The 27111-nt window shown below is 45.0% G+C and overlaps 1 protein-coding gene across 1 annotated transcript in view; it reads right to left on the bottom strand.

Moving 5' to 3' along the window:
* Positions 1 to 27111, bottom strand: part of Kat14 (lysine acetyltransferase 14) — a 45871-nt gene that overhangs the window by 5599 nt on the left and 13161 nt on the right. Inside the window, exons 4-9 of the mRNA XM_028893249.2 lie at positions 24466 to 24587; positions 15055 to 15236; positions 9594 to 10010; positions 8942 to 9507; positions 2304 to 2440; positions 676 to 851 (exon numbers count right to left, since the gene is read on the bottom strand). Of these exons, the coding sequence (XP_028749082.1) occupies positions 676 to 851; positions 2304 to 2440; positions 8942 to 9507; positions 9594 to 10010; positions 15055 to 15236; positions 24466 to 24587 (1600 nt within the window). The remainder of the gene's footprint in view (positions 1 to 675; positions 852 to 2303; positions 2441 to 8941; positions 9508 to 9593; positions 10011 to 15054; positions 15237 to 24465; positions 24588 to 27111) is intronic.

Here is a 27111-nt window from a genome sequence, read left to right as displayed (position 1 = left end):
AATACCTAACATCAGGGCAGAAGGAGCCAATATTTCTAGAATGTGACTCTTAGGCGAGTAGCACCCTAGAAGAGATGGAACCACACTGTCAGACCATAAGCAGGGCAGGGCTCTAACCCTGATGAAATCTGTGACATCAGTAGGTTTCACAGCAGGCCCACCGAGAGTATGCTTGTACTTAGCAATGATGGCCTAGGTCTTGGCTGATGAAACGACAAGTCACCCTTGTTTACCCTGACTCCTGAAGTCAGGGGGCATTTGGCTTCTTACAAACATCTTCTGGGTGTCCTAACACTCTCTAAGAAATAGCTAAACAACAAAACATGAAGAACTATTAGGAAAAACCAAAAGTGTCCACATGCCCAGCTATGAGTCTGTGTATCTTGGAGAAACATTACCTGGTATCTAAACATAGGCAGAAGCAAAACAGGATGAATCGTTTATTCTGGAAGCAGAGACAAACAGGGAAGAAAAACAAACAAAAACACTGTTGATTACTTAATTGCTGGCTTCTTGATCTTAGGAAAGCGAAAGGCATTTATGCTTTAATACTTCTGTTAGTAAAGACAGACTAAATGGAATCAAGAGCTTAGGGTCAGATGGCAGACGCTATTTAGAAAGGCATCCAGGTGATACAGAAAAACCAATCTGCCTGGGTTGGGAGTAGAAACATACCAGGCCAGAAAAACTCCTGACACATGGAGTTGATCGTTGGGATGTGATTTGGTCGGACATAGCAGTAATCGAGAGGTGCCTCAGGCTCAGGTGTCCAGTGAGGGTCACTCCTGTGCAGGTGGGAACGAATCTGTGACAGGAGCTGTAGTTTGGGTGGCTTTGTCTCATAATCACGCCTCCAGCACCACGGAAAATAAACAAATTCAAGTCAAGAAAAACACTCATTACTGCTAGCTATCTGACTCAAAGCTACTTTGAACTGCTTGCAAAACCATACTAAGTCGTACTGCTTTGTATGCTAACTGGCTAGTTTGCAGTTTGAATGCTTTCTAAATTCACTCTGAACAAGCATCAAGCCAGACCCCTCTGGTCCTCACCCGGGGCTGCAGAAGGGGAGTGAGAACCAGAAACAGCACTTAGATATGCCCTGAAGCGCCCGACACAGGGGTGCTTCACCAGCATGAGCAGAGGCCAGAGGAGGGACTGCCCAACTCCACTGGCAGCTGGAGATTATGAGGGAAAGGCTGCAGCAGGCCTGCAATGGCCTTTCCACAGGTTTGCCCAGGAACCAAGTAGTAAGTGAGGGGTCAGGGTGATGGCGGAGTTCAGAGCAAGCATGGCCTCTCCAGGAAGCCTGGCTTCCAAGCACTGCCCAGACAACATGCATTAGAAACTGTCCAACAGGAAGACAGAATGGGGCTAAGAAGACGGCTGAGTGGGTAAAGTGCTTGCTATGCAAGCGTGAGGACCTGAGCCCCTCATGGCCATGTAGAAGTGGGTGTGACAGTGCATGCCAGTGCGAGGAGCGGACATGGTAGATCCCTGGGGCTTGCAAGCCAGCTGGCCTCGGCTGAAACAGTCAACTCTAGAGAGACTGAGAGACGCTGTCTCAAAATATAAAGTGCGGTCCAGGTGTGACAGCACTCGTGTTTAACCACAGCACTCAAGGGGCAGAGGCAGGGGGATCTCTGAGTTCAAGGATAGCCTGGTCTACAGAGTGAGTTCCAGGCCAGCCAAGGATACAGTGAGACCCTGCTTCAAAATTAATTAACTAAATTTATTAAAAAAGGTTCAGAGTAATAATGAAAAATATCCAAAGTCAACCACAGCACTCCACAGATGAGTGCACGCGCGCGCGCGCGCGCACACACACACACACACACACACAAAGACGGAAAACAGAAACTGTCCCAATGTTCAGTCCAGATACTGGCTCAATTGAGACTGCTTTCCTTTCTTACTTTTCAGTTCACAGACTATTAAATATACATAATTTTGATAGAGTAACAAAAGCCAGTTGTAGTGGCACATGCTTTTAACCCCAGCATTAGGGAGGCAGAGGCAGGTGGCTATCTGTGAGTTCAAGGCCAGCCTGGTCTACATAGTGAGTTCTAGGGCAGCCAAGGCTATGTAGAGAGACCCTGTCTCAAAAGACCAAAAATGATGATGATGATGACGACAACCAAGAAATCAAAGTTAACTCAGTCTCCCTTTTTATACCTCCTTCAAAGGACCGCCTTGTCTGTCCTTGCCTGAACCTGCTCCATGTCAGGACATATTTACCCCTACACACTGGGTACAGAAACCACCAGCATCAACCCTCCCGCCAGTCTTGACATCATGGATACCTGATATAAGGCTTCAAGATCCGAGAAGTATAAGGGCTGACAATACTTTGGTCCACAGCCATATCTTCTGATCCCACCAAACGATACAAAAATCTGGTGGTTTGGTGCCTGAATCCTTTCCTGGTTGGTAAGGCAGTCTGTGGCAAAGAAACAGTTTATATAAAAATAAAACCACTCAAAAATGGTTACCTTCCATGTCTAATGATCTTTCTGTGTGTCAGGAGGAGGTCTTTTTTGTACTACCTATTTGGAAAGCTGAAGTTCTGACATAAACTTCACACGTCTTTGCCCAAAACTAAATTCAAAACAACTAACAGGGGTGGGCTACTGACTATTTATTATACAACCACATTTTCATCCGAAGGGCCGTCAGGGCTAATGAACTTTTTTTTTTTTTTACTGTGTCCCCTTTTCACTAAGTAAATATGGCAAACACAGGAGTTATATTGATTATCAGCCCTAAAACCTGTCACCACAGTAAGGAGGCCCTAGCAGAGACTAGGCAAAGGCATGGCCTTAGTGTGTTGAGGCAGAACCAGTTGGTTTTACATACTTGCTCTGTGCTGGCCACACTGATTAGGTAAGGTGTTCTTCAGTGGGGGCTGCTAACCTGGAGCCCTAGGTCATGTAGCAACAGAACATGGCAATTAGGGTTGTAACAGCCAAGAGCTCCAACAAAGATTAAAAGACCTTTGCAAAGGGAGTGCCAAGATGAAGGGCAGCAACCAGTTGTCTGTCAGAGCCAGTTTGCTCTTAGCCTAGGAAAGAACTTGTTGAAAGAGCAAGGTTTCTTCCTTTTTAATTTGCCTTCAGACTTTTCCAGCCTGGACACCAAACTCCTCAAAAGCCAGCTTTGAAATTTTTCCAAGGCTTCAAGTGAATTTCAAAGTAATCTTCAAAGCTGTGGCTCACAGTTTCCAAACATGGCCACTAGCAAGTCCTCCCACCCTTGCAGGTATAATGGCTCCTCCTACCAGAAGGTAGAGTCTACCCTTGAACCCTGAACCCCTAACAAAGTTGTAAAGAACTTTGACCTATCAGACTGGCAGAAGTAACAGATGGAACTTCAAGCCCAAATCTTAAGACAACTGGCAGCTTCTTCCACCTCGATGCATGGCTGCCATATGGCTCCGACCGGGCCCTGGAGCCAGAGCCTGGAAGAAGAGCAGTGTCTCAGGAGATCCCGTCCAACCAGCTCCCCAGTGAATGCAGCCACAGACACGATCCCAGTGACCCAGCAGTCAGCTCACAAGGTAAAAGAACCATTCAGCTAAGTCCAGTCAGGCGCAAAAGTCCAAGAAATACTTAGCGTTCTTATGGCAAGTCATTAAGTTTGGGGTGACTTTCAATGCAGTGTCAACTAATTTGTAGACCCACCAGTCCACAAAATAATCTCCCCTTCTTAACAGTCTCAGGATGAGCCCTGTGGATGTCATAGTTCCCCTACCTCCGCAGCTTCCACTCTCCTCCGAAACACCCTCCACCAAGTCTGGACAACCACCACTGCCTCCTAATGGCCCACTCTTGCCCCACACCATACATATAACAGGCCAGGTATTTCTTTTCAAAATAAACAAAGCGGGCATGGTGGTACATGCCTTTAATCCTAGCACTTGGGGACAGAGACAGGCAGATCTCTGTGAGCTCAAGGCTAGCCTGGTCTACAAAGTGAGATCCAGGCCAGCCAGGGCTACACAGTGAAACCCTATTTAAAAAGCAAACATCAACTCACCCCTCTGGTTCATAATTCCTATGTGTATTCCCACTGTATGTTCAGAATATATTTTAAGGTCCTCACCAGTGCCTTTCGGTGAACCTACAGGACCTGACCCTATTATACTGTGTCTCACCTCCCAGGACCATACTCCTGTGTCATGATGTTCCCATGACATCTATCAGTCTTTCTCATGCCTCAGGGCCTGTGTCTGGCTTTCTAGTCCAGTTCTCTTTCGAGTACATCCTGAATCAGGAGATCTGGGCCCAGTGAGCTAACACGATCATTTCACTGTTTGAGGATGTCATCTCTGGAGGGCAGAAACCACTTAGCAGCAATTTACCGTAGTATGCCCAGCTAGAGTAGTGTCTAGCACATACTTAATTACATTTACCGAATCACAAAGTGATGAGGAAAAATGGTTTCAAAGTCAAGTAAGGCATGGACAGCATTAAATGTTATCCTTTAGGTGAGTTGGGTCTCTTCCCAAACCCAGCCTGGGAGAGGTCACAAACAGCAACACAGGCTGAGGAAAAGCCTAGGAAGGAAAAAGTGGCTAGAGCTAATAACAAAGCGAGAACAGAGGGCGGGGCTCTGCAGCAGAGGGCCAGAAAGGCTTGGTTACACCCTCAGTGGCTACTCTGGGTGGGTGACTGCCGACCAAGTCTGCCAGGCAAACCGTCTGCTGGAATACTCCTGAGATAGAGGAGAGGAACCACTAGAATCAGAACTGAGCATCCACAGCCCAGGAGGAACAGCAGAGGCATCACAGAGCAGCAGGGCTTCCTGAGAGGAGAGCCTGTCTGACTCTGGAAAGCAGAATGGGAAGTGGCAGGCCAGTAAGAGGCATCTTACTCTACTAAAGGCTAAGGGAGTGCCGCTAACCCAGGCCCCTAGGCCCCTGTGAAGGGGCAGAACAAGCTCCAGGAGAGCATCAGTGCAGGGATACTGAGATTCCTGGGAAAGCCACTTAACGTTGCAGTCGTTACGTTACATGCTCTGAGGGGCACACATGCAAGAGCAGATGGCAGTTTAACCCGAAAAACTAAATTAATGCTTAGAGACCAAAACAGGAAATCACGAATGGCTCTGACAGTGGACTAACCAATAACCTGCACAGAGCTTAGAAGAGAGTCTCTAAGCATCTGTCAACAAAACCTTCCCAAACCAAAAAGCAAAGACAGACAGACTAAAAATCAATGGAACAGGAAACCCAAGAATTGTGGGGAACACTAAAAGGTATGACAAGGAGAACACAGAAGGAAAGGGGAACAGAAAACATGGGAAGCAGTTACAACTCTAATGTCAGACACTAAACCACAGATCGAAGAAGCTCAGATAACACCAGATGAGATAAATACCACACAGCATATCAGACACCTCTGTTGTGGAATGCCATCCTCTAGGCATGCCACGGCCATCAGCAGCTGTGGTTACCTGAAGGAGACCTGAGCAAGAGTGGGCTCCTTAACTGTCCATGGAGAGTGGGAGAGGGATTCCCAGGCTACGCCCCTCCCCCAAGGATTTACAGATAGCAAAGGGTTAATACAAGGTGCTTGTGAGGTCACGTCTCTCCCCAAGATTTATGAACAGTTATGAAGAGATTTCCCCCTCCAATGGTATAGCTGCCATCAGCTGCCCATGTTCCTAGAAGTAATCCTTTACATTTCTGCAAGTAGCTGTACTGTTTAGTGTAAACTGTCAACTAGACTCAATCTAGGCCAGTTCTTAACCTTCCTAATGCTGCGACCCTTTAATACAGTTCCTCATGTTGTGGTGAGCCCCAGCCAGGAAATTTTTGTTACTACTTTAGAACTGTAATTTTGCTACTGCTATGAATCAGAATGTGCGTATCTGTGTTTCCAGTGGTCTAAGGTGACCCCTGTGAAAGGGGTGTTGGAAACCACAGGTTGAGAACTGCTGATCTAGGCTGATCCCGGCACACCTAGGATTGGCCCCCAGGAATACCTGCTGAGGGTTGTCTGGATGGCAGTAACTGAGTGGGAAGACCTGCCCACAGTGGGTGGGCTGTCACCTGGCTGAGATATAGACAAGGGAGTCGAGCAGCATGGACTCACTGCTCTGCTCCTGGTAATGGATTCCATCTGAGCAGCTCTTGCTGCTCTAACTTCCCTCCAAAGATGGACTCTGTACTTGGAACGTGAGTCAAAAGAAACCCATTTTCTCACAGCAATAAGTAAAGAAACCAAGACAGTGTGTGTGGTGGTATTGTGTTCCCCAAAATATTGTGCACCCTAATAAACTTATCTGGGGTCAGAGAACAGAACAGCCACTAGATATAAAGGCCAGAAAATGGTGGCACACACGCCTTTAATCCTATCACTTGGGAGGCAGAGATCCATCCAGATCTCTGTGAGTTTAAAGCCACACCGGAAACAGCCAGGCATGGTGACACACGTCTATAATCCCAGGAAGTAAGGGCAGAAAGCAGAAAGGTATATAAGGCGTGAAAACCAGGAACTAGGCTGGTTAAGCTTTTAGGCTTTGAGCAGCAGTTCAGCTGAGATCCATTTAGATAAGGACACAGAGGCTTCCAGTCTGAGGAAACAGGATCAGCTGAGGTGGCTGTGGCTTGTTCTGCTTTTCTAATCTCCCAGCATTCACCCCAAAATCTGGCTCCAGGTTTGTTTTTATGAATAAGAACTGTTAAGATTCGTGCTATAACAGTGACCCTCATTAAACTGCTTTTAGTACCCAGACTTAGAGGAACTGTTGTTTTGGTCTATTGTTGGTGGCCTAGGTAGGACAGTTTGTTTCTCCCCAGGAAAAGCTTACATAACACCTGCTAGCCCAAGAGCAGAATTGTCTGGTAACAAAAGGCAGAAAAAGCACTGGAAATACACTGACCTCAGAAACAGAAAACCTGAAAGCTTCCAGAAGAAGGGGGGCATTTTTAAAAGAAGGGAGGCCACAAAGAAAAAATAACATTGAAAATGGGGTTCTCACAGCAAGGCATGGTGGCTCATTACCTTCAATTCCAGCACCTGGAAGGCAAAGGCAGGCAGATCTCTGAGTTCCAGGTCAGCCAGTGCTACGCAGTGAGACCTTATCTCAAAACAAAAGAAAATGGGGCTTTTGGGAGTGACTTCACAGTGCCAAAGGAGAAAACAGAAGGACAACTTTAGGAATTATTATAATAAAGATATTCTGGGCATACAGGCTTCCAAGACACATCTGAAAAAGACCATACTTAGGGATGGTGAGATGGCTCATTAGGTAAAAGCACTTCCACCAAGCTGGAGACCTGAGTCCAAACCTAAAAACCCACATGGTGAAAGAGAACAAGCTGTCTTCTGACCTTCACATATGTGGTGTGGCATGCACATGCACACAATAAATAAATGTTAAAAGAGACCATGTTAGCCGGGCCGTGGTGGCGCACGCCTTTGATTCCAACACTTGGAAGGCAGAGCCAGGCGGATCTCTGTGAGTTCGAGGCCAGCCTGATCTACAGAGTGAGATCCAAGACAGCCACCAAAACTATGCTGAGAAACCCTTGTCTCGAAAACCACTCCACCCTCCCCCCCCAAAAAAAGGACCATGTTGTAAAGAACTGTTAGAGAAAAAAGTAGAGTAAGAAATTAATACAGGGAGAAATAAAGAAAAACCAGTCTATCATCATTTAAAAAAGCAACACAAGAGGAAAGAGGAGAGCAAGGAAAGGCACTTTGAGGGAGGGGCTATCAATAACATTTAACAAGACAGAAAAATACATCTTTTGTTTTTGAGGCAGTCTTTCTCTGTGTGTAGCTCTGGCTGGACCGGAACTCCCTTTGTAGACCAGGCTGGCTTTGAACTCACAGAGATCCGTCTGCGTCTGTCTCTGCCTCCCGAGTGCTGGGATGTGTGCCACCACCAAGCCAGAAAAACACATCTTAAGTTAGGACACATAAGAACACAGTCTTAGTGATAGGTACCCTCAGGCCAAGCCCAGCCCTTGCCCATCTTAGTAGATGACCTCACTGGGGCACAGCTGGAGTCATTTACTACTGCAGCTGCTTCCATCACAGATGGGTCTCATTACAAGCCAGGCCGTGTGGCCTGCAGAGCCTACAGTACTTACACAAAAGGTATGCAATTCAAAACACTAAGGAATTCATAAAAGACAGAACACGGGAAACAGGACAGGAAACAGGGAGTACTCTAGAAAGGAAATAATCAAATCAAAAGGCCCCACACCAAGCACCAAGCACACCCAGAGAAAGAGGCCTAGGGCCTGGCATATCACTGACAATCAGACATGTGACAAAGATTTCCAAGGGAGTCCAGAGAGGACAAGAGAAAAATGTCAGAGACTCTCAATAAGCAATTCACAGAGAAACAAATAGGAAACTCAAAATGTTCAACCTCACCTATAATCAAAGAGATGTAAATATGAGATGAGATTACACTCCACAGCCATCGGATTGGTAAAAGTTAAAGCAGATGAGGGTGAAGTTCCAGCAAAACTAGATCACTACTGATGGTGGGGGAGCCTAGCAGTCCTAAGTGGAATTAGATGTTGTCAAAGCACTCGTGGACCTCACCCTGTGAGTAATGCTGACTATATAGTTCTTCATGTTGAACCCTAAGCACACAGATGTTTACACACCCACAGCTCCAGCTCAGCAGGGTCTAAGATATTACATGTCCTCAATCTGTCAATCAAAACCATGAAACAGACCACATATAGCTACCCTCAAGAGAGAGGCAAGAAATGTCTAGGCTATTCCTTGGATGCTGAGTGAGAAAGAAACTCAGGTATATGAAGGGGCATTAAATGATGAGCAATTTTGGAACAGGAAGCCCAGCAAGTTTTACAATGCTTCCCCCCACCCCCCAAATTACTCATGATATCAAATGCACAGCAACAGTATCACTGTCAGGTGCTGCCTGCCTCACTCCCTCCTCCAGCCCACATCACCTGGTACCGGTCAAGGATCCTGAAGTCCTGGCAGGTGGTCCGGTATGTAGCTTGTCCAGCTGGAAGCCGGGAAGCTCCTCCATCTTTGGCTCCATAAATCCCATCGACTAACAGAAGTGCAGCATTCACAACCTCATCCAAGTCAAAAAGTGGCAAACCCCGATCCCTCTTCGCTTGCCTGATGATCAGTTTCCGCTTTAGCCTCCGGGCTTCTGGAGTCATGGCCACAGCACTGGGGCATGCCTCCAGCCTCTTGAGCAACAGCTTCTCTTCATAGATGCTCACAGGTGTATACCTGGGCCCCTTGGGCTTCACGTCCTTTTCCAGGGGTGGCTTCCTCTTTTCTCGAGCCCTAGTGTGCAAAGAAGTGTTTGAATCTGTGTCTTCACTATCTCCATCCATCCTGTCTGGCTTCTCCTCCTCGCTGTCCACCTCCTGTTTTATCTGTTCCGGAGCTCTGACTTTCTTTCTGCTCCCAAGCAGCCCAGAAGCTGCTGACCCAGCCGGGGGTGGGATGTACTCCATCCCTGGGTCTATAACTCCATCTCCTTCCAGCTCATCGTCATCTGTGCAGGAGAAAGTACCGTTGTCAAGACACAGAAAGGCAGAGCACAGACTCACCCCAAGGAGGAAAACAGCAGCCAAGTCTTACCATGAAACAAGGCTTGGGGTGGCATCACATCTGGGATGAGGTCTGCTTCAGAAAGCAAGCTTGGGGTGGCCGAATGCGAGGCCGGTGTCCCCGGGGCAGAGAAATCCAGAGAAGGGGAAGGAGATGGGCTTGTGAGGGGGGTGCGGTCTGAGGAGCTCAGGGACGAGAAGTCAATCACCTCTCCTTTCTCCAGAACCATATCTGGCCTCCGGGCTCGGCTTATGAACTTGACAGGGGTAGAAGAGGTGCTCCTGTCAAGCAGGCCAGCTGCTTCCTTCTGCGCTCTTCTGATGTCTTTTGCTTCCTGGGTTCGGGACCGCTTCTCTTTCAATTCCATGGCCGACTCCACAGGGTTCCGGCTCGCCCGTTTTCTGAGTCCCTCGACAGTGATGATGGGATCCAGCGTTGGTTTTGAGGCTGCCAGAAAAGAAGAAATATCTAATTTCTATGTTAACAGTTCTTTTTAAAAATATATTTTATTTCTATGTCCATGTATGTGTTTCTAGGCATTTATGTACAGGTGAGAGAAGGTACCAGATTCCGGGGAGCTAGATCCAGGAGGTTCAGAGCCACCTTGATGTGGGTACCAGGAACTGAACTCAAGCCTTCAACAAAAGCTTCAAGTGCTCCTAATGGCAGAACCACCTCTCCATCCCCTTAACTATTCTTTTTTTTTTTTTCTTTTTTTAAAATGTTAACTATTTCTTTCATAATTTACTATTGGCACCATGTCAATAAACAGAAATGTTCAATGAATACCCCAACCAAAAAAACCTTACCTATCAAAAAAAAAAGTTTTGGCTGGGTGTGATGGTTCATACCTGTAATCCCATTAGTAGAAGGATGAGAAGTAGAAGTTCAAAGCCAGCCAGAGGTAATAGGGAGTTAATGCCAACCTATATAGCATGAACTTTCTGTTTTTGTTTTTGTTTTTGTTTTGTTTTCTTTGGTTTTTTAAGACGGGTTTCTCTCGGTGTAGTTTTGGTGCCTGTCCTGGATCTCACTCTGTAGATCAAGCTGGCCTCGAACTCACAGAGATCTGCCTGGCTCTGCCTCCTGAGTGCTGGGATTAAAGGCGTGCGCCACCACTGCCCACAGAACCTTCTTAAAGAAAAGCTACAATGCAAATTTAAACAAATTATCACTATCAATTCTATCTTTCACATACTGGAATTGGTAAGATTTCAGAATGATAACCAAGAATATGATGTGCCTTCCTGACTTTTTTTGTAGAACATAAATTTTACATTGTGGACGATAACTTAAGCATTACCACTGACATTTTTACCTAAATATGCCCTTTACACTATTCTCAGTAACTTATCATAATATGTACATATGCAAAAATTTGACAAGTTGTAGCACTGTTTAAAATACTAACAACAAAAAAGGGCAAAAGCTGACTCTATGGCTTCACGCCTATAATCGCAGTACTTAGGCGGTAGAGGCAGGAGGGTCAGAATTCAAGGCCAGCGCAGGCTACATGAGACTGCCTGGGGTATTGGGGCTATAGTTGAGTACCTAGCAGCAGACTCTGCCTCAAAGAGCCCAGGCAACTGCTGGCCCTGACCACCGGAGCTCCATAAGAGACTCCCCCACGTCACCCTCTGACCTCCACAGGTATATGTGGCATGCCTTCCTCCCTACGCACACAAATTTATTTTAAAAATAAGAATTAAAAATAAAACTTCAGGCATGGTGGCACAACTGTAATCCCAGAACTGGAGGCAGGAGGATCAGAAGTTCAAGACCAGCCTTGGCTACCAGAAACCCTGTCTCAAACCAACCAACCACACAATAACAACAAAGGAAGAAACAACCAAAACGTCCATGACAGTTGTGCTGGCTAGTTTTATGACAACTTGACACAAGCTAGAGTCAATAGAGAGAAGGGAGGCTCAATAAGATCAGGCTATAGGGGGGCCTGTAGCACATTTTCTTAGTTACTAATTGATGTGGGAAGGCCCAGCCCAGTGTGAGTGGAGCCACTCCTACGCTGGTGGTCCTGGGTTCCATAAGAAAGCAGGCTGAGCAAGCCATGCAGAACAAGTCAGGAAGCAGCATTCCTCCCTCCATGGTCTCTGCATCAGTTCCTGCCTTGGTTGAGTTCCTGCCCTGACTTCATTTGATGATGAACAATGCTGCAGAGTGCAAACTGAATTAACCCTTTCCTCCCCAAGTTGTTTTTGGTGAGAGTGTTTCATCACAGTAAGAGTAACCCTGACTAAGACAACAGGGGAGTGTTTTGATGTTACCATAAAATGGTCACATAATGCAGTCAAGGAAATTAAAACAGGGTAGAACTACATGCACTACAACTGAAAGATGCTCCATGCATTTTAAGGGGAAATGTGAAGGATTAATATTATTGTATGTTTCTGCTTTGTATTCATTTGATTTTGAGACAGAGTCTTACTGTAGCTCAGATTGGCCTGGAAATCATAATCATTATTCCTCAAGCCTCTCTAGTGCTGGATTACAAATGTGTGCTATTATACTTAGTTATGCTTTGTGTGTGTGTCTGTGTGTGTGTGTGAGAGAGAGAGAAAGAAAGAGAGAGGAGAGAGAGAGAGAGAGAGAGAGAGAGAGAATATGCTCAAATCTAGAGATAATCTCTAACAGCATTCACAAGAGGTAATAGTGGTTACTCTGGGAAAAGAAACTCTAGGCAAGAGATTGTAGGAGACTGTACATTCTTCAATGCTATTTGACACCCCCTATTCACTGTTGTGGAATATTAGTTAAAGATGTGTTGCATTCATTTATGCTGTGGAGTATTTGTTTAATAATGGAAAGATGTGTTGCATTCTTTTATGTTGCATTTGCTTAACTCTGTGAAGCTGTGTTACTGTGCCTGTCTAAAACACCTGATTGGTCTAATAAAGAGCTGAACCACCAATAGCTAGGCAGGAGAGAAAAACAGGCAGGGCTGCCAGGCAGAGAGAATAAATAGGAGGAGACATCTAGGCTTAAGAGAAGAAAGGAGAAGAGGAAAGAGGAGGACATGGGTCAGCCACACAGTCAGCTACGGAGCAAGAAAGAAAGAAAGAAAGATACATAGAATAAAGAAAGCTTAAAAAGCCCAGAAGCACTGGGTGGTGGTGGTGGTGGTGGTGGTGGTGGTGCACGCCTTTAATCCCAGCACTTGGGAGGCAGAGTCAGGTGGATCTCTGTGAGTTCGAGGCCAGCCTGGGCTACCAAGTGAGTTCCAGGAAAGGCGCAAAGCTATACAGAGAAATCCTGTCTCGAAAAACCAAAAAACAAACAAACAAACAAAAAAGCCCAGAAGCAAAACATAGTTAAAGAGAAAAAGAATAATTTAAATTAGAAAAGCTGGCTAGAAACAAGCCAGCTAAGGTCGGGCGTTCTTAAGTATGAGTAAGTCTCTATGTATTTATTTGGGAGCTGAGTAGTGTAAAAAAAGAGTAAAAAAAAACAAACCTACAATACCCAGGGTGTGTGTGTGTGTGTGTGTGTGTTTTGGATCTCACTAGGTAGCCCTGGCTGTCTTGGAACTATGTAGAACAGACTGGCCTCGAACTCACTGAGATCTACCTGTCTCTTTGTCTGGAGTACTGGGATTAAAGGCATACACTAGTTTGTTTATTTTATTTTTTTCAGAGCTGAGGACTGAACCCAGGGCCTTGTGCTTGTTAGGCAAGCGCTCTGCCACTGAGCTAAATCCCCAGCCCCACCAGTTATTTTTAACTTATAAGCTTTAACAAGGTTTTTGGCTGGGCAGTGGTGGCACACCACTTTATCCCAGCACTTGAGAGGCAGAGGTGTGGTGATATTTTGTTGTACTCTAATAAAATTTGCCTGAAGATCAAAGGACAGAGCCAGCCACCAGATTAAACATAGAGGCCAGGCAGTAGTGGCACACACCTTTAATCCTTAGCACTTGGAAGGCAGAGATCTGTCTGAATCTCTTTGAGTTCAAGACCACACTGGGCTGTATGAGATTGATCCATTCTAGGAGAGAAACAGAGCCAGGCAGTGGTGGCACACACCTTTAACCCCAGTTATTTGGGAAGCACACATGCCTTTAATCCCAGCACTAGGAAGGTTGAGATAGGCAGTGATGGCTGGGCAGAGAAAAGCAGATAAGGCGAGAGGAGACAGGAACTAGAGCCCCTTTCAGCTGAGGATTCATGAAGACAGGATCAGCTGAGGAGTCGGCGAGGTGAGAAGTGGCTGTGGATTGTTTCCTCTGATCTTTTAGCATTTACCCCAATATCTGGCTCCGGGCTTTTCCCCCTTTCTTTTTAATTAATTAATTAATTAATTTGGTGCCTGTCCTGGATCTCGCTCTATAGACCAGGCTCTGCTGCCTCCTGAGTGCTGAGATTAAAGGCGTGCACCACCACCGCCTGGCCCAGGTTCTTATTACAAGACCATTTAGGATTTGTACAACACAGAGGCAGGTGGATCTCTGTGAGTTGAAGGCCAGCCTGGTCTACAGAGTGAGTTCCAGGACAGCTAGTGCTGTTACACAGAGAAACCTTGTCTCAAACAAAACAAAAGAAGGTCAGAGCTGGAACAGCTACCCACTACAAGAGAAAGACAAAAAGCTTATCTTTAGAGACACAAAAGGCACATACTGAAATATTCATGGATAACATGCTGACCCTTGAGATCTGGTTCTAAATGATCAAGGGTATATAGATGGTGGAAGGGTGGGCGAGAGGACCAGAGGAACACTGGAAGTGCCTGCTGCTGAAGTCAGGGAGGGTCCTGGCTCATCACAATCTTCTATTCGGTGGAGTGGTTTATGCCTGTAACCCCGAAACTTGAGAGGCAGAGGAAGGAGGACTGAGGCCAATGTGTATAGCATGAATCTTAACAGGTCTTACAAATAAAAACAAAACTGTGCTGCCCAAAGCCTAAAAGCTTAACCAGCCTAGTTCCTGGTTTTCACACCTTATATACCTTTATGCCTTACTTCCTGGGATTAAAGGCATGAGTCACTATGCCTGGCTGTTTCCAGTGTGGCTTTGAACTTACAGAGATCCAGACAGATCTCTGCCTCCTAAGTGATAGGATTAAAGGCCTGTGTACCACCATTTTCTGGCCTCTATGTCTATCTAGTGGCTGTTATGCCCTCTGATCCCATACCTCTGATATGTTTATTAGGATGCACAATATATGGGGGGGGGGAACACAATATATCACCACAATGTGTGCTACAGAGTGAGTTTCAGGGCAGCTTTGGCCACAGAGACCATGTGAAGACAGGCAGATAGAAAAAATGAAGGTGCAGGGGGAGAGTCACCAAAGGAAATGATAAAACTAGTAACTTGATTAGTTATTAAAATGATAATTTTTATAGTGTTTACATACAGCAACCACACACACACCTTCCCGCCCCTGTGACTGAAACTGTCCAGCCTTACAGCTCCAGATGCAGCAGAAAGGCTGGGTGAGTTTCCAGCCTGGGTCCTGGGCGGTTCTCACACCTTACCTTTCACTTTCAAAGTGGAGGCAGACAGCTTCTCTCCCTCGGGTCTCATTGTTGGGGGCCTGTTATGAACAAGTTTCCACCACCCAGGCTCTCCAAACTCCTGAGCGCCTGAACGGAAGTACACGGGACTCCCCACACTGAGGCAGCCGGCCACTGTGCTCCACCACGTGGAAGTCTTCTTCCTGAAACAGGTAAGTCAAAAGCTACTGGCACTCCCATGTGACCCCAGCACAGCGAGTACACTCCACTAAACTCTCACGGATGCCTGGCTGTCAAATGGAGACAGAGCACTGCAGCCCAGAGAAAGGGCTGGGGTCTGCCTGGCTTCAAGTCCTGGCTCCATCACCTTCCAGCTGCCTTAGTTTCTTCTCTGTGAAACCAGGATAACAGAACTACCTTATAGGGTGACTAAGAGGATCAAATGAAGTAATTCAAACATAAAACACTTATCACAGCCAGGTATAGTGCATGCCTTTAATCTCAGCACTCAGGAGGCAGATGCAGGAGATCTCTGTGAGTTCCAGGCCAGCCTGGTCTACAGAGTGAGTTCCAGGCTACATAGAGAAACCCTGTCTCAAAAAACACAACAAACAAACAAACAAACAAAAAACAAGCATTTGGGGTTGGGGATTTAGCTCAGTGGTAGACCGCTTGCTAAGCAAGGCTCTGGGTTTGGTCCTCAGCTGGGGGTGGGGGTGGGGGGCAAGCACTTACCAACCATGGGGATGGGGAGGGGGAGGCCAGGGCAGTGTAAAGAAAGCAAGTCAGCTTTCTTGACTATGAGCCTGGCACTGGTAACAGTTAATCATTAGTCCTAGTGAATTAGTCCTACTTCACCCGGAAAACACATCTGTCTGATTCAGCAAGCCCTGACGTACTAGAGTGGTTCCAAGACATGCTTCATAGACAGCAAACATAACAAGTGGAGAAACATGCTGAAGGCCACTCCTCTACTGAAAATTACTTCAATGGCCACCATTTCCACTTTGCAAACATAAATCAATAACCAGAAATTCTCAAAAACTCTTTCACAAAAGGGAAACAATCTAACAGCCAGAAAACAAAAGAAAAGAAACAAACATACTAGAAAAAGAAAAGAAAAGCTTAGTAAGAAAAGCTACACTTTACATGAGTCCCCCAATCCATGGGCAAAGGCTTCTTTGGGTTCCAAGGATCTCCCTTACATCCCCACTTTTTTTTTTTTTTTTTTTTTTTCCGAGACAGGGTTTCTCTGTGTAGCTTTGCGCCTTTCCTGGAGCTCACTTGGTAGCCCAGGCTGGCCTCGAACTCACAGAGATCCGCCTGGCTCTGCCTCCCAAGTGCTGGGATTAAAGGTGTGCGCCACCACCGCCCGGCACATCCCCACTTTTTTAACCTTTCCCACCCATGCCCCCTCTCCCAAGGGTAAGACCATGGGAGAAACTGTCTTTCCCGCTTTCGCATGCACACCCATCCCTTGGCAATCATTCTGTCAAGGAATGTCTTTTAACGTGGCCATTAGGATCCAAAAAATTACAAGAAAAAGTGCAGTATCACGCCTACCGAACAGCTAATGTTCTTCTGAGCTCAACCAATCCAGCAATTCTTTTAAGTTTTTTTTGTTTGTTTTGTTTTCTCTTTTCCTTGAGACAGGATTTCTCAGTGTAATAGCTGTGGCTGTACTGGAACTCAGTCTGTAGATCAAGCTAGCCTTGAACTCACAGAGATCTGCCTGCCTTTGTCTCCCAAGTGCTGGGATTAAAGGCGTGTACCACCACCACCACCACCACCACCACCACCACCACCCAGTTTTAAGTTTATTTTTATTGTGTATGTATGTATGTGTGCAGGTGCCCTGGAGACAGACAGCCCCTGGGAGCTGGAGTTACAGATGTTTGTGAGCTGAGATACTGGTGCTGGGAATCAAACTTGAGTCTTGTAAACAACAAGGGCCAGTGCTTTTAAACTTTAAGCCATTGCTCCAGCCCTGATATCAGCAATTCTTAATGAAATGTCCAAGGCTCTCTGTGGCTCCTCTTGCAGAGGACCTGGGTTCAGTTCCCAGCACCCACATGGTGGCTCACAACCATCCATAATTCCAGTTTCCAGGGACCAAATACCCTCTTCTGACCTCTGTGGGCAACAGGAATGCAAGTGATGTGAAGACAAAAACACTCATACACATAAAAACAAAATTAAAAACAAAAGCGGTACACGCCTTTAATCCAAGCACTCTGGAGGCAGAGGCAGGCGGATCTTTGTGAGTTCAAGGCCAGCCTGGTCTACAGCGCGAGATCCAGGAAAGGCGCAAAGCTGCACAGAGAAACCCTGTCTCGAAAAACCAAAAAACAACAACAACTACCGTATTGTTTAAAAGTATGAGACGTGAGCACTCACACACTGCTAGTGGGAATCTAAGCATGCTTTCTGGAAGTTACTCTCAGAATATGTGTTTCATGTGTGAATCCTTGGAACCCGGAAATCAAAGATAGGAAAGAAACATATATGAGAATAATGTTTACAAGGCTGATCAAACAGAAAAAAACTGGAATAATCTAAATGTTCCTAAGATTGATATCCAATGATACTGGCTGAACTGTGTGTCAGGGAATGTTGGCATTCAGAAGCGCCCCTTGGGGACCCACCCATGTCATTCTTAAGAGAAAACTCTTTACCCCCTCTTTCTCTCTATTCCTACAAGGTATACACCTCCTCTCTCTCTCCCTCCCTTTCTCCTTTCCTCTCTTCCCCCCAATAACACTTTCCACATGGATGCCTTGCCTGAATGGTGTGAAGCCTTGCCTGAATGGTGTGAATAACTTTCCGATTTCCCCTTAGCTGCTGCCCTCATGGCGAGTCTCATGGCTCAAACCTACCAAGACCTCTCGAGTGATGTTTCACAACACTGTGCTCCTCCCATAATCCCTAGGACTTGACAAGAAACCTACAGGAAATTGTCTCTTTAGGGACTTCAAGTAGTAAGATGATGTCACTGGTGTGTGTGTGTGTGTGTGTGTGTGTGTGTGTGTGTGTGTGTGTGTGTGTGTGTAGGCCAGAGATTAAGGAATTGGTTCTTTCCTCCTACCATGCAGGTCCTAGGCATCAGGCTCAGATTGTCAAGCTTAGCAGCAAGTGCTAAGGAACAGTGCCTGTTGGCATTGTCTTTATACAGCTGTGAACTGTGGACCCAGGACAAATGCAGACACAGCAGAGATGTAAAGACAGAGGGAGGACATCTACAAACCACAGAACACATGAAGCTAAGAGCAGCTGGGAGAGGGCCTAAGAATACACTGAGTTTCACAGCTTCGGGGAGAATGGCCCACCAGCAAGCACCTTGAGTTCATACTGTCAGCCTCCAGGACTGGCAGGCAGTAACCTTCTGCTGTTGCTAATGCATCCACTCATGGCCCTTTCATCCAGGAAGCACCCACAAGGGAGCACAGCCTATGCAAACCACAGCAAAGACACAGCAGACAGCACCACTTGTGCAGAGTGGAGTCAGTTTGTTGTGGAGCAGGTAGCAACACCTTTGTGAAAACGGCTTTCACCCATCTACCCCTCTCTGAACCCAATTTTTATTGTGGTGAAATTTAGGCAAACTAGGTACATCTTCACCACTGTTAAGCGCACAGTTCAGTAGACATTATGAACACTCATATTCTACAACCATTCCCATCACCCGTATTCATTTTATTGTACAAAGCAAATGCTATATTCATTAAACAAATAGCTCTCTCAAAGTCCGCCCTGCTCTCCAACCAAAGACAAACATCATTCTGCTTCCTGAACCTATGTATTTTCATTACTCTAACTACCTAGTGTAAGTGGATCACACAGTGTGCTTATGATTGAGTTCATTTAGCATAGTGTTCTTAAGATGTATGCATGCTGTAACACACAGAATCTTCTTCCTTTCTAAGACTAAATATTCATTCCATTATATGTACATACTATGCTTATAAATCATGTGTGGATAGACTGGTATTGCTTCCTCATTTTAGTTATTGTGAGGACCAGAGTAGAGCTGCTAGATATGATAATCCTACATTTAACTTTTTGAGGAGTCACCAGACTTTATGTTTATGCAATTCTATATTCCTATCCTGGGTGTGTGGGTGTGCTAATATAGTTGTTATTCACTGACTGATCCAAGGAGAAGGCTTTCACTATCTGTCCAAACTTCTACATAGCCTCTGTTTAGTTTCAAATTCTTGATCCTCCTGACTCATGCTCCTAAATGGGGATTATAGGTATGTGCCACCATGCCCATTTGTTTTCTGAGGGCTGCCCTGTAGGATGAGGTGGTATCTCATAGCAGCTGCCCTGTAGGATGAGGTGATACCTCACAGCAGCTGCCCTATAGGGTGAGGTGGTACCTCACAGCAGCTGCCCTACAGGGTGAGGTGTACCCCACAGCAGTTTTATTTGCATCTTCCTAGTGACAGTGACTTTCAGCATCTTTTTATGTGCTTACTCGCCATTTTTGTAACTTCTTCTTCTTTTTTTTTTTTTTTTTTTTTGGTTTTTCAAGACAGGGTTTCTTTGTGTAGCTTTGTGCCTTTCCTGGGACTCACTTGGTAGTCCAGGCTGGCCTCAAACTCAGAGATCCGCCTGGCTCTGCCTCCCGAGTGCTGGGATTAAAGGCGTGCGCCACCACCGCCTGGCTCATTTTTGTAACTTCATTACCCACATCTGCAGTGAGGGGAGATGCAGTGACACTGGATGCTGTCTCTGTCCATGGGTGTGATGATAAGCAGCAACCAGTGACCAGAACACAAACAGTATTTATAGAAGGTTCTTTTTGGCTACCCTGGGTCCTATAGTCTATCTGCGAGCAGCCACAAAACCAGGTGTATACAGCTCCCTGCCTCGAGCTGGAGGTAGATGACATGTAACTAGTGGTAAAGCATCTGCTATGGTGCGAAGAACTGAAATTGACCATGAATTCCCTAGAAGATGCAAGCCTTTATTACACTCCAGAGCTCAAGCACAGTTTCCTTAACATAGTTCTACAAGTGAGATTATAATAGGTGGGGACAGTGTGACCCAGGATCATCTTCAGGTAGTTGAGGTTTTGTTTTTTTAAATTTGTTTATTCTATTTTATTATTTTATGTGCATAAGTGTTTGCCTCCACATGTGTTTGTACAATGTGTGCCAGGTGCTCATGACATTCAAAAGAGGTCTTCAGAGTCCCTGGGACTGGAGTGACAGGTGAGTGGGAACTGCCATGTGGACACTGGGAATCCATCTGGGTATTCTGTAAGAGCAACAAGTGCTCTTAACCATTGAGCCAACTCTCCAGATGCTGTTGTTGTTTTTTGTTTTGCTTTTAAGAGAGGGTCTCTCTATATGGCCTTGGCTGGCCTGGAACTTGTAGACCTTGAACTTACAGGTATCCTCTTAACTCTGCCTCTAGAGTGCTGGGATTAAAGTAACATTCCACCACATCCAGCTTTCAGACAGTTTTTAAAAATGTAACTATTATGACTATGTTCTAGCATATTCCATCAACTCTGAAAACCACTGACTAAGATATACCATTTATGTACAAGTAAGGAGAATAAGAAGCTAATTACCTATTAAATTACAATATCACAAAATTATCAAACAAAATGGAATGTTATTTTATTGGGGCTGCAGAGATGGATCAGTAGTTAAGAGCACTTACTGCTCTTAGGTTCAATTTCTAACACCGATCAGGTGACTCACAACCATCTGCAACTTCAGTTCCAGAGGATCCAACACCTTCCAGCTTCTGTGGGTACCTGCAGGCATGTAGTATACCTAAATGTGCTCTCTCTGTCACACACACACACACACACACACACACACACACACACACACACACTCCTCTATAAGCATACAAGGCCAGAACTATAAAAGCAGATTAAACAAAATTATATATAATGGCAACTAATCTATAAGAGCCAGGCATGGTGGTACACACCTACAATTCTAGTACCTGGAAAGACGGAGATAGGAATATTCCTGAGTTGGATGACAACCTGGGCTACACAGAGACAATCAGGTGTGCCAGGGCTACACAGTAAAATATAGCCTCAAAAAACAAACAAAACCCTGCCTGATGTGGTGCACACCTTTAATCCCAGCACTCGGGAGGCAGAGGCAGGCAGATCTGTGAATCTGAGGTCAGTCTGGTCCATATAGTAAGTTGTTGGCCAGCCAGGGGTACATAACGAGACCCTATCTGAAAAACAACAAAAAACAGACTAAACAAAAATCTATGGGAATTAAGTTCTCACATGCTCTTTACCTTGTTTCTTTTTTTTTTTTTCTTTCTTTCTTTTTTTTTTAAAAGATTTATTTATTATGTATATAGTGTTCTGCCTGCATGTATGCCTGCAGGCCAGAAGAGGGCACCAGATCTCATTATAGATGGTTGTGAGCCACCATGTGGTTGCTGGGATTTGAACTCAGGACCTCTGGAAGAACAGCCAGTGCTCTTAACTGCTGAGCCATCTCTCCAGCTCCTACCTTGTTTCTATAATGATAAAATGTTATTCTTAAATAAACTCACATATTTAAACTAATAAAACATTAAAGGCATGAAATAAAAACATCAGTGAGGAATCTAGCCAAATTTAAAAGTTCATTACATAGAGTACTGTTCCCTTAGATTCTAGGACAAATGAGAAGGAGATACCATATTTAAAATTTTAAGGACTGGGTCTGGGATGTAGCTCATTTGATACAGTACTTACTTAGCATGCAAGAATATCTGAGCTCTATACCCATCACTACATAGTGGTGTAAGCCTGTAATCTCAACATTCCAGAGGAAAGGCAGGAAGATCAAAAGTTCAAGCAATCTTCAGCTACACAGTGAGTTTGAGGCCAGCCTAGGCTACAAGGAACCTTATCTCAGAAATAAAATAAAAGGGGCTGGAGAGATAGCTCTCCCAGAGGACCCAGGTTCAATTCCCAGCCCACATGGAGCTCACAACTATCTGTAACTCTAGTTCCAGGGGATCTGACACCCTCAAACAGACATACATGTAGGCAAAACATCAATGCACATAAAATAAAGATAAATAAATCATTAAAAAAATAAAATAAGTACTGTCCTGCAGAGAACAGAATAAAAATAACTCAAAAAAAGTTTAACTTGTCGGGCGTTGGTGGCGCATGCCTTTAATCCCAGCACTCGGGAGGCAGAGCCAGGTGGATCTCTGTGAGTTCGAGGCCAGCCTGGGCTACCAAGTGAGCTCCAGGAAAAAGGTGCAAAGCTACACAGAGAAACCCTGTCTCGAAGAAAAAAAAAAAAAAAAGTTTAACTTACAGGTGCTCACAGATGGCTTCTGTTGTGGACAGTGACCCTGCTTATAGAAATATCTAGGTACTTGGTAACCACCTGGGGACCTTTGCAATCACTGAAGTTTAAAGCAGTTCCCCAGTGAGTGACAGCACTATTGCTGGACACTCAGGAAACGGAGTCACAGTGATTTCTAATTCTAATCCTATCCTATGGCTAGACTACAGAAACGTACCACTGTACACTCTCACTCTACTCGTGGTCTTTATGACCAAAGCAGAATGCTGGCTTCGTCCTTACAGCATGGGATCCAACTATGATGTCATACTGTTGAGTTATTAGTGGACTGACATTCAGTTACATTCTTTTTACAGCAAATCATACATGTTTTCCACTTACAGTGTGATGTCATTTTAAAAATAAGTATAAAACAACTTTATTTAAGTAGGATAAGTTAAGTAAATAATTCAGGTGATAATCCAGTATAACCCCAACCTACTGGCTTAATGATTAAACTACACAGAAACTTCAGGGTAGTGAGAGCTTCTCACTAGCATGTCAGAAACAAAAAAGCCTTGGCCTGTTCCTCTCAAAACATGCTCTGGAAAATGGCGAACAACTCTTACTCCAATAAGTACTAGTCTTAAAAACAGGTAATTTACATTCACTTTCTTCCAGAAGATAATGCACTAAACAGAAGGCGCTCAAGATCATGAAAACATTCCAAGATCTATTTAACCATTTCCTCCATTTTTGGTCCCTTATAAATAAAAACAGGGTGGGGTGGTGGTGGTGGTGGTGGTGGTGGTGGTGGTGGTGGTGGTGGTGGTGGTGGTGGTGGTGCACACCTTTAATCCCAGCACTCAGGGAGGCAGAGCCAGGTGGATCTCTGTGAGTTCGAGGCCAACCTGGGCTACAGAGTGAGTTCCAGGAAAGGCACCAAAACTACAGAGAAACCCTGTCTCAAAAAAACAAAATATATGTGTGTGTGTGTGTGTGTGTGTGTGTTAAATTCCCTACTGGGGCATTAATTAAAACAACAGACTTCCTCTTCTTATGAGAAGGCACTAGTCATGGTGTCCATTCTTTTCTCAGAAACACTGAAGAACTCAAACAGCCCCTTTGGTAAATGTTGGAGTCTATTCTACTCTCATAGCAGCAGCCTTCAGGCCTGTAGGAAACCTGAGCAAAGCTAACTTCTGAGGGAGCGGGGAGCAGGCTGCCAGAGCTCAGGATGCGGTCTGACTTTGTTCTGTGTCATCTCTATGCTGACCTAATTTGCAGCGTTTATGCATCTTAACTAGGACCTCAGAGAGCAATCAAGAACCAGGATTCACCAGTGCAGCAACACTCATCCCTAATACTCAGGGCTCTTTAGATCGACATGGCATTTACCATGTAGTCTTGGCTGGGCAGGCCTAAGTCTGATGTTCATCCCTAACTCCAGTGAAGAAATGCAGCCAGCAAGACGGCTTAGAAGCAAAACTCAAACCACAATTACAGCAAGAGTACTTAATAAATGAGCCACGTAGCCACATGTGTGTATGTGTTTTTTTCTTTTCTTTCTTTTTTTTTTTTTCTCAGAGCTGAGGACTGAACCCAGGGCCTTTGCTTGCTAGGCAAGTGCTCTACCACTGAGCTAATTCCAAAACCCCACATGTGTGTTAGTGTGGCAAACTTTGCTTAGCCCTGTGGGCAAAAAGTATGGGTGTGCCTCTAGAGTTAGTAAGAGAAAAGATTATAAGATTAATTAAGAGCAACCTAACACTAGTGAGGTAGAGGCAGGCAAAGCCAGGCAGTGGTTGCACCTGCCATTAATCCTAGCATGTGGAAGGCAGAGGCACAGGCAGGTGAATCTCTGAGTTTGAGGCCTCCATGGTCTACAGAGGCAGTTCCAGGATAGCCAGGGCTGTTACAGAGAAACTTTGTCTCAAAAAAAAAAAAAAAACAAAACAAAAAAAGAAACAAAAACCACTAAGAATCCCTGCAAAAGCAATATGTCCAGTAAGCCTAGCTCTCCTCTGGAAGAGGAAACAATGCAAACTCACATTTTGAGCTACACTGTAAAGCCCTATCAGGGTTACATTAGGTTCTCAGCTTGTGTATACCTTATTACATCTTTCTTCCAGTATAAGATGTTTTAAAATCATGTTACCTGTTTCCTAGTAAAAAAGTCCAATGTTTCTCAATAAAAGCACAGATATCTTCTTTCCACCGGAAATAACCTTGACGTCCACTTCCTTCCAGAGACAAGTTGTACATTGCCAACATGACCACCTAAAACACAAATGGAAGACGGGCTGGGAGGGTAGCCTGAGGAGGGATGTAGGTATCCATGGGGGAAAGCCAATCTGTTTTACATTCCAAGTAGGTGGGGGTGGGGAGGATAGAGGACACAGAGGATGAGCTCTTGCAATAATCTGGGCAGAGTCTTTTTTTGCTTTTGTAAGATATCACTAGTTCAGATCTTGGGTACAATGCTCGGTATATGTCACACATGAAGGGCTGAGCTGATCAGCAGGCACTGTCACAAGCACCCCGCTATTCACAGCAGCTCTGAACAGGGGTTACCTGCTGACAACCAGGAGCTGACCCATACAGCATGTTCTGACTGATGGTGCTAGCCTTTATTCAATGTTAAAAATCATTTCTGAATGCATACTTTTCTAAGCTTTTTTATAGAGCAAAGACATGACGCAGAATTCCAGACCTGGCCAATGTTACAGGCATCTGCTCAGTGACACAGCCACTTGGAGCTGTAGATACCTTTCTTTAGTGGAGTAAACACTAAACAAGGGGCAGGGAACTCAAAGGCCTGGCTGCCCATCCCATTCACAGAAGGCTCCAAGACACCCTGAAGCTCAGTGTACCAACTCCTGTCTAGTCCAATCCTGTCACCTTTACAGACAATGATTCCTGGCCTACTATGAGAAGTATGGTCCAGAAATACAAAAACACATGCCATTATAGAAGACTTCAATACCACAGAAGAGAGCAAAGTAAGAAGTGAAAGGCATCTGAAATCCACCATCAGGTGTGGTGATATTTTGAGTATGATCCAACAAATACAGCTTGCCTGAAGATCAGAGGGCAAAGCCAGCCACTAGCTAGCCATAGAGGCCAGGCAGTGGTGGCACACACCTTTAATCCCAGAACTCGGAGGCAGAGGCAGACAGATCTCTGTGAGTTAAAAGTCACCCTGGGCTACACAAAATTGATCCAGTCTAAAAGAGAAACAGAGCCAGGCAGTGAGCCAGGCACACACTTTGTTTCTAGCACTTGGGATCTTGTGCCTTTGCTCCCAGTACTTGGGAGGCACATGCGCGCGCGCGCGCACGCACGCACACACACACACACACACACACACACACACATATACACACACACTTACACGCCTTTAATCCCAGTACTAGGGAGGTTGAGACAGAAAGTGATATGGCTGGGCAGAGAAAGGAATATAAAGCAGGAAGAGAAAGGAGCTCAGGTCACTTTTGGCTGAGGATTTTGTAAAGGTAAGAACTAGTGGCTGCTGCTCTGCTTCTCTGATCTTTCAGCTTTCATCCTGATACCTGACTCCAGGTTTTTATTAATAAGACCAATTAGGATTTGTGCTACCATCAGGAAATAATCACCAGGGGCTGCAGGGCTAGCTCAGCAGTCAGGAGCCCATGCTGCTCTTCCCGAGTTCAGTTCTTAGCATCAGGCTTACAACTGCCTTTAACTCCAGCTCCAGGGGATCCAACAGCCCTCTGATTTCCACAAACACCTGCACATATATGCAAACACACACACACACAAAATAAAATCTTAATTCCTTTAAAGTTTCTACATGAAAAAAAGCATGCACTTTTGCTATGAGTAGTTAGGTACCTATTATGTAGTACTCAGGAGGCTGGGGTCAGGTTGTGAACTTAATGACAGCCTAGATACATAGTAAGATCCTGTCTCCCCAAAAAAAGCAAGTAATAACAAAGAAAAAATAATAAAAAAAAAACAGCTTTTAGCATTTTAGTGGCTATGCTTTCAGACAATTCCTGGCATCTATATATATGCAGATGTTTTATATAAGCAATTTTACAGAAATGGATAAAACTGTAGAAGCAACTGAAAACCATGGTCTCGTCCTACAATGACAACCATAGGAGCTAGAGAGATCGATGCTTTTCCAGAAGACCCAAATTCAGTTCCCAGCGTCCATGTCAGGTAGCTCACAAACGCCTGTAACTCCAGCTCCAAGGACCGACACACTTTCCTAGCCTTTGCAGGCACCTGCACACATGTGCAGACATGCATATACACATTAACAAAGCTTCTAAAACACCCTAGCTTACACCGAGTCTAGGAAACAGAGAGTCTAGAAAAACTCTTAAATAACCCTTTCTACAAGGAGGTCTGATAAGCTGCAATTCAAGCCACCATGAGGTGTGCTCATCACATACCCCTCCCAGCGATTCTAAGAGAAGAGCTATGTCCACATCTACACCATGCAAAGGGCCCAGGAACTACACCACAGAACTTCAACTTTCTGCACGTTACCATGTGTACAGCATCTGAACATTTTACCCCACAAACAGACTGTTCAAGTGTCTTCCACTTATTTTAGGTCAACATCAGCCAACACATGACTTCCTTTAAACAGTTAAAACTGATGAGAGTCACTTAATGGACATCAAGTTTCAGTTTAGGGAGAAAGCTTTGGAGATGGTTACATATGAACAATGAAAAACAGTACACCTTACAAAAATATCTTTTACCTCAAAGAAAGAAAAATTATCATTCAAAAGACACCTTAGTTATGGAA

The sequence above is a fragment of the Peromyscus leucopus genome, chromosome 4 (genome assembly GCF_004664715.2).
Source record: "Peromyscus leucopus breed LL Stock chromosome 4, UCI_PerLeu_2.1, whole genome shotgun sequence".
Taxonomy (NCBI): Eukaryota; Metazoa; Chordata; class Mammalia; order Rodentia; family Cricetidae; genus Peromyscus; species Peromyscus leucopus.
Note: the sequence above shows the minus strand (reverse complement) of the source record. Positions and strands in the feature narration are given on the sequence as shown.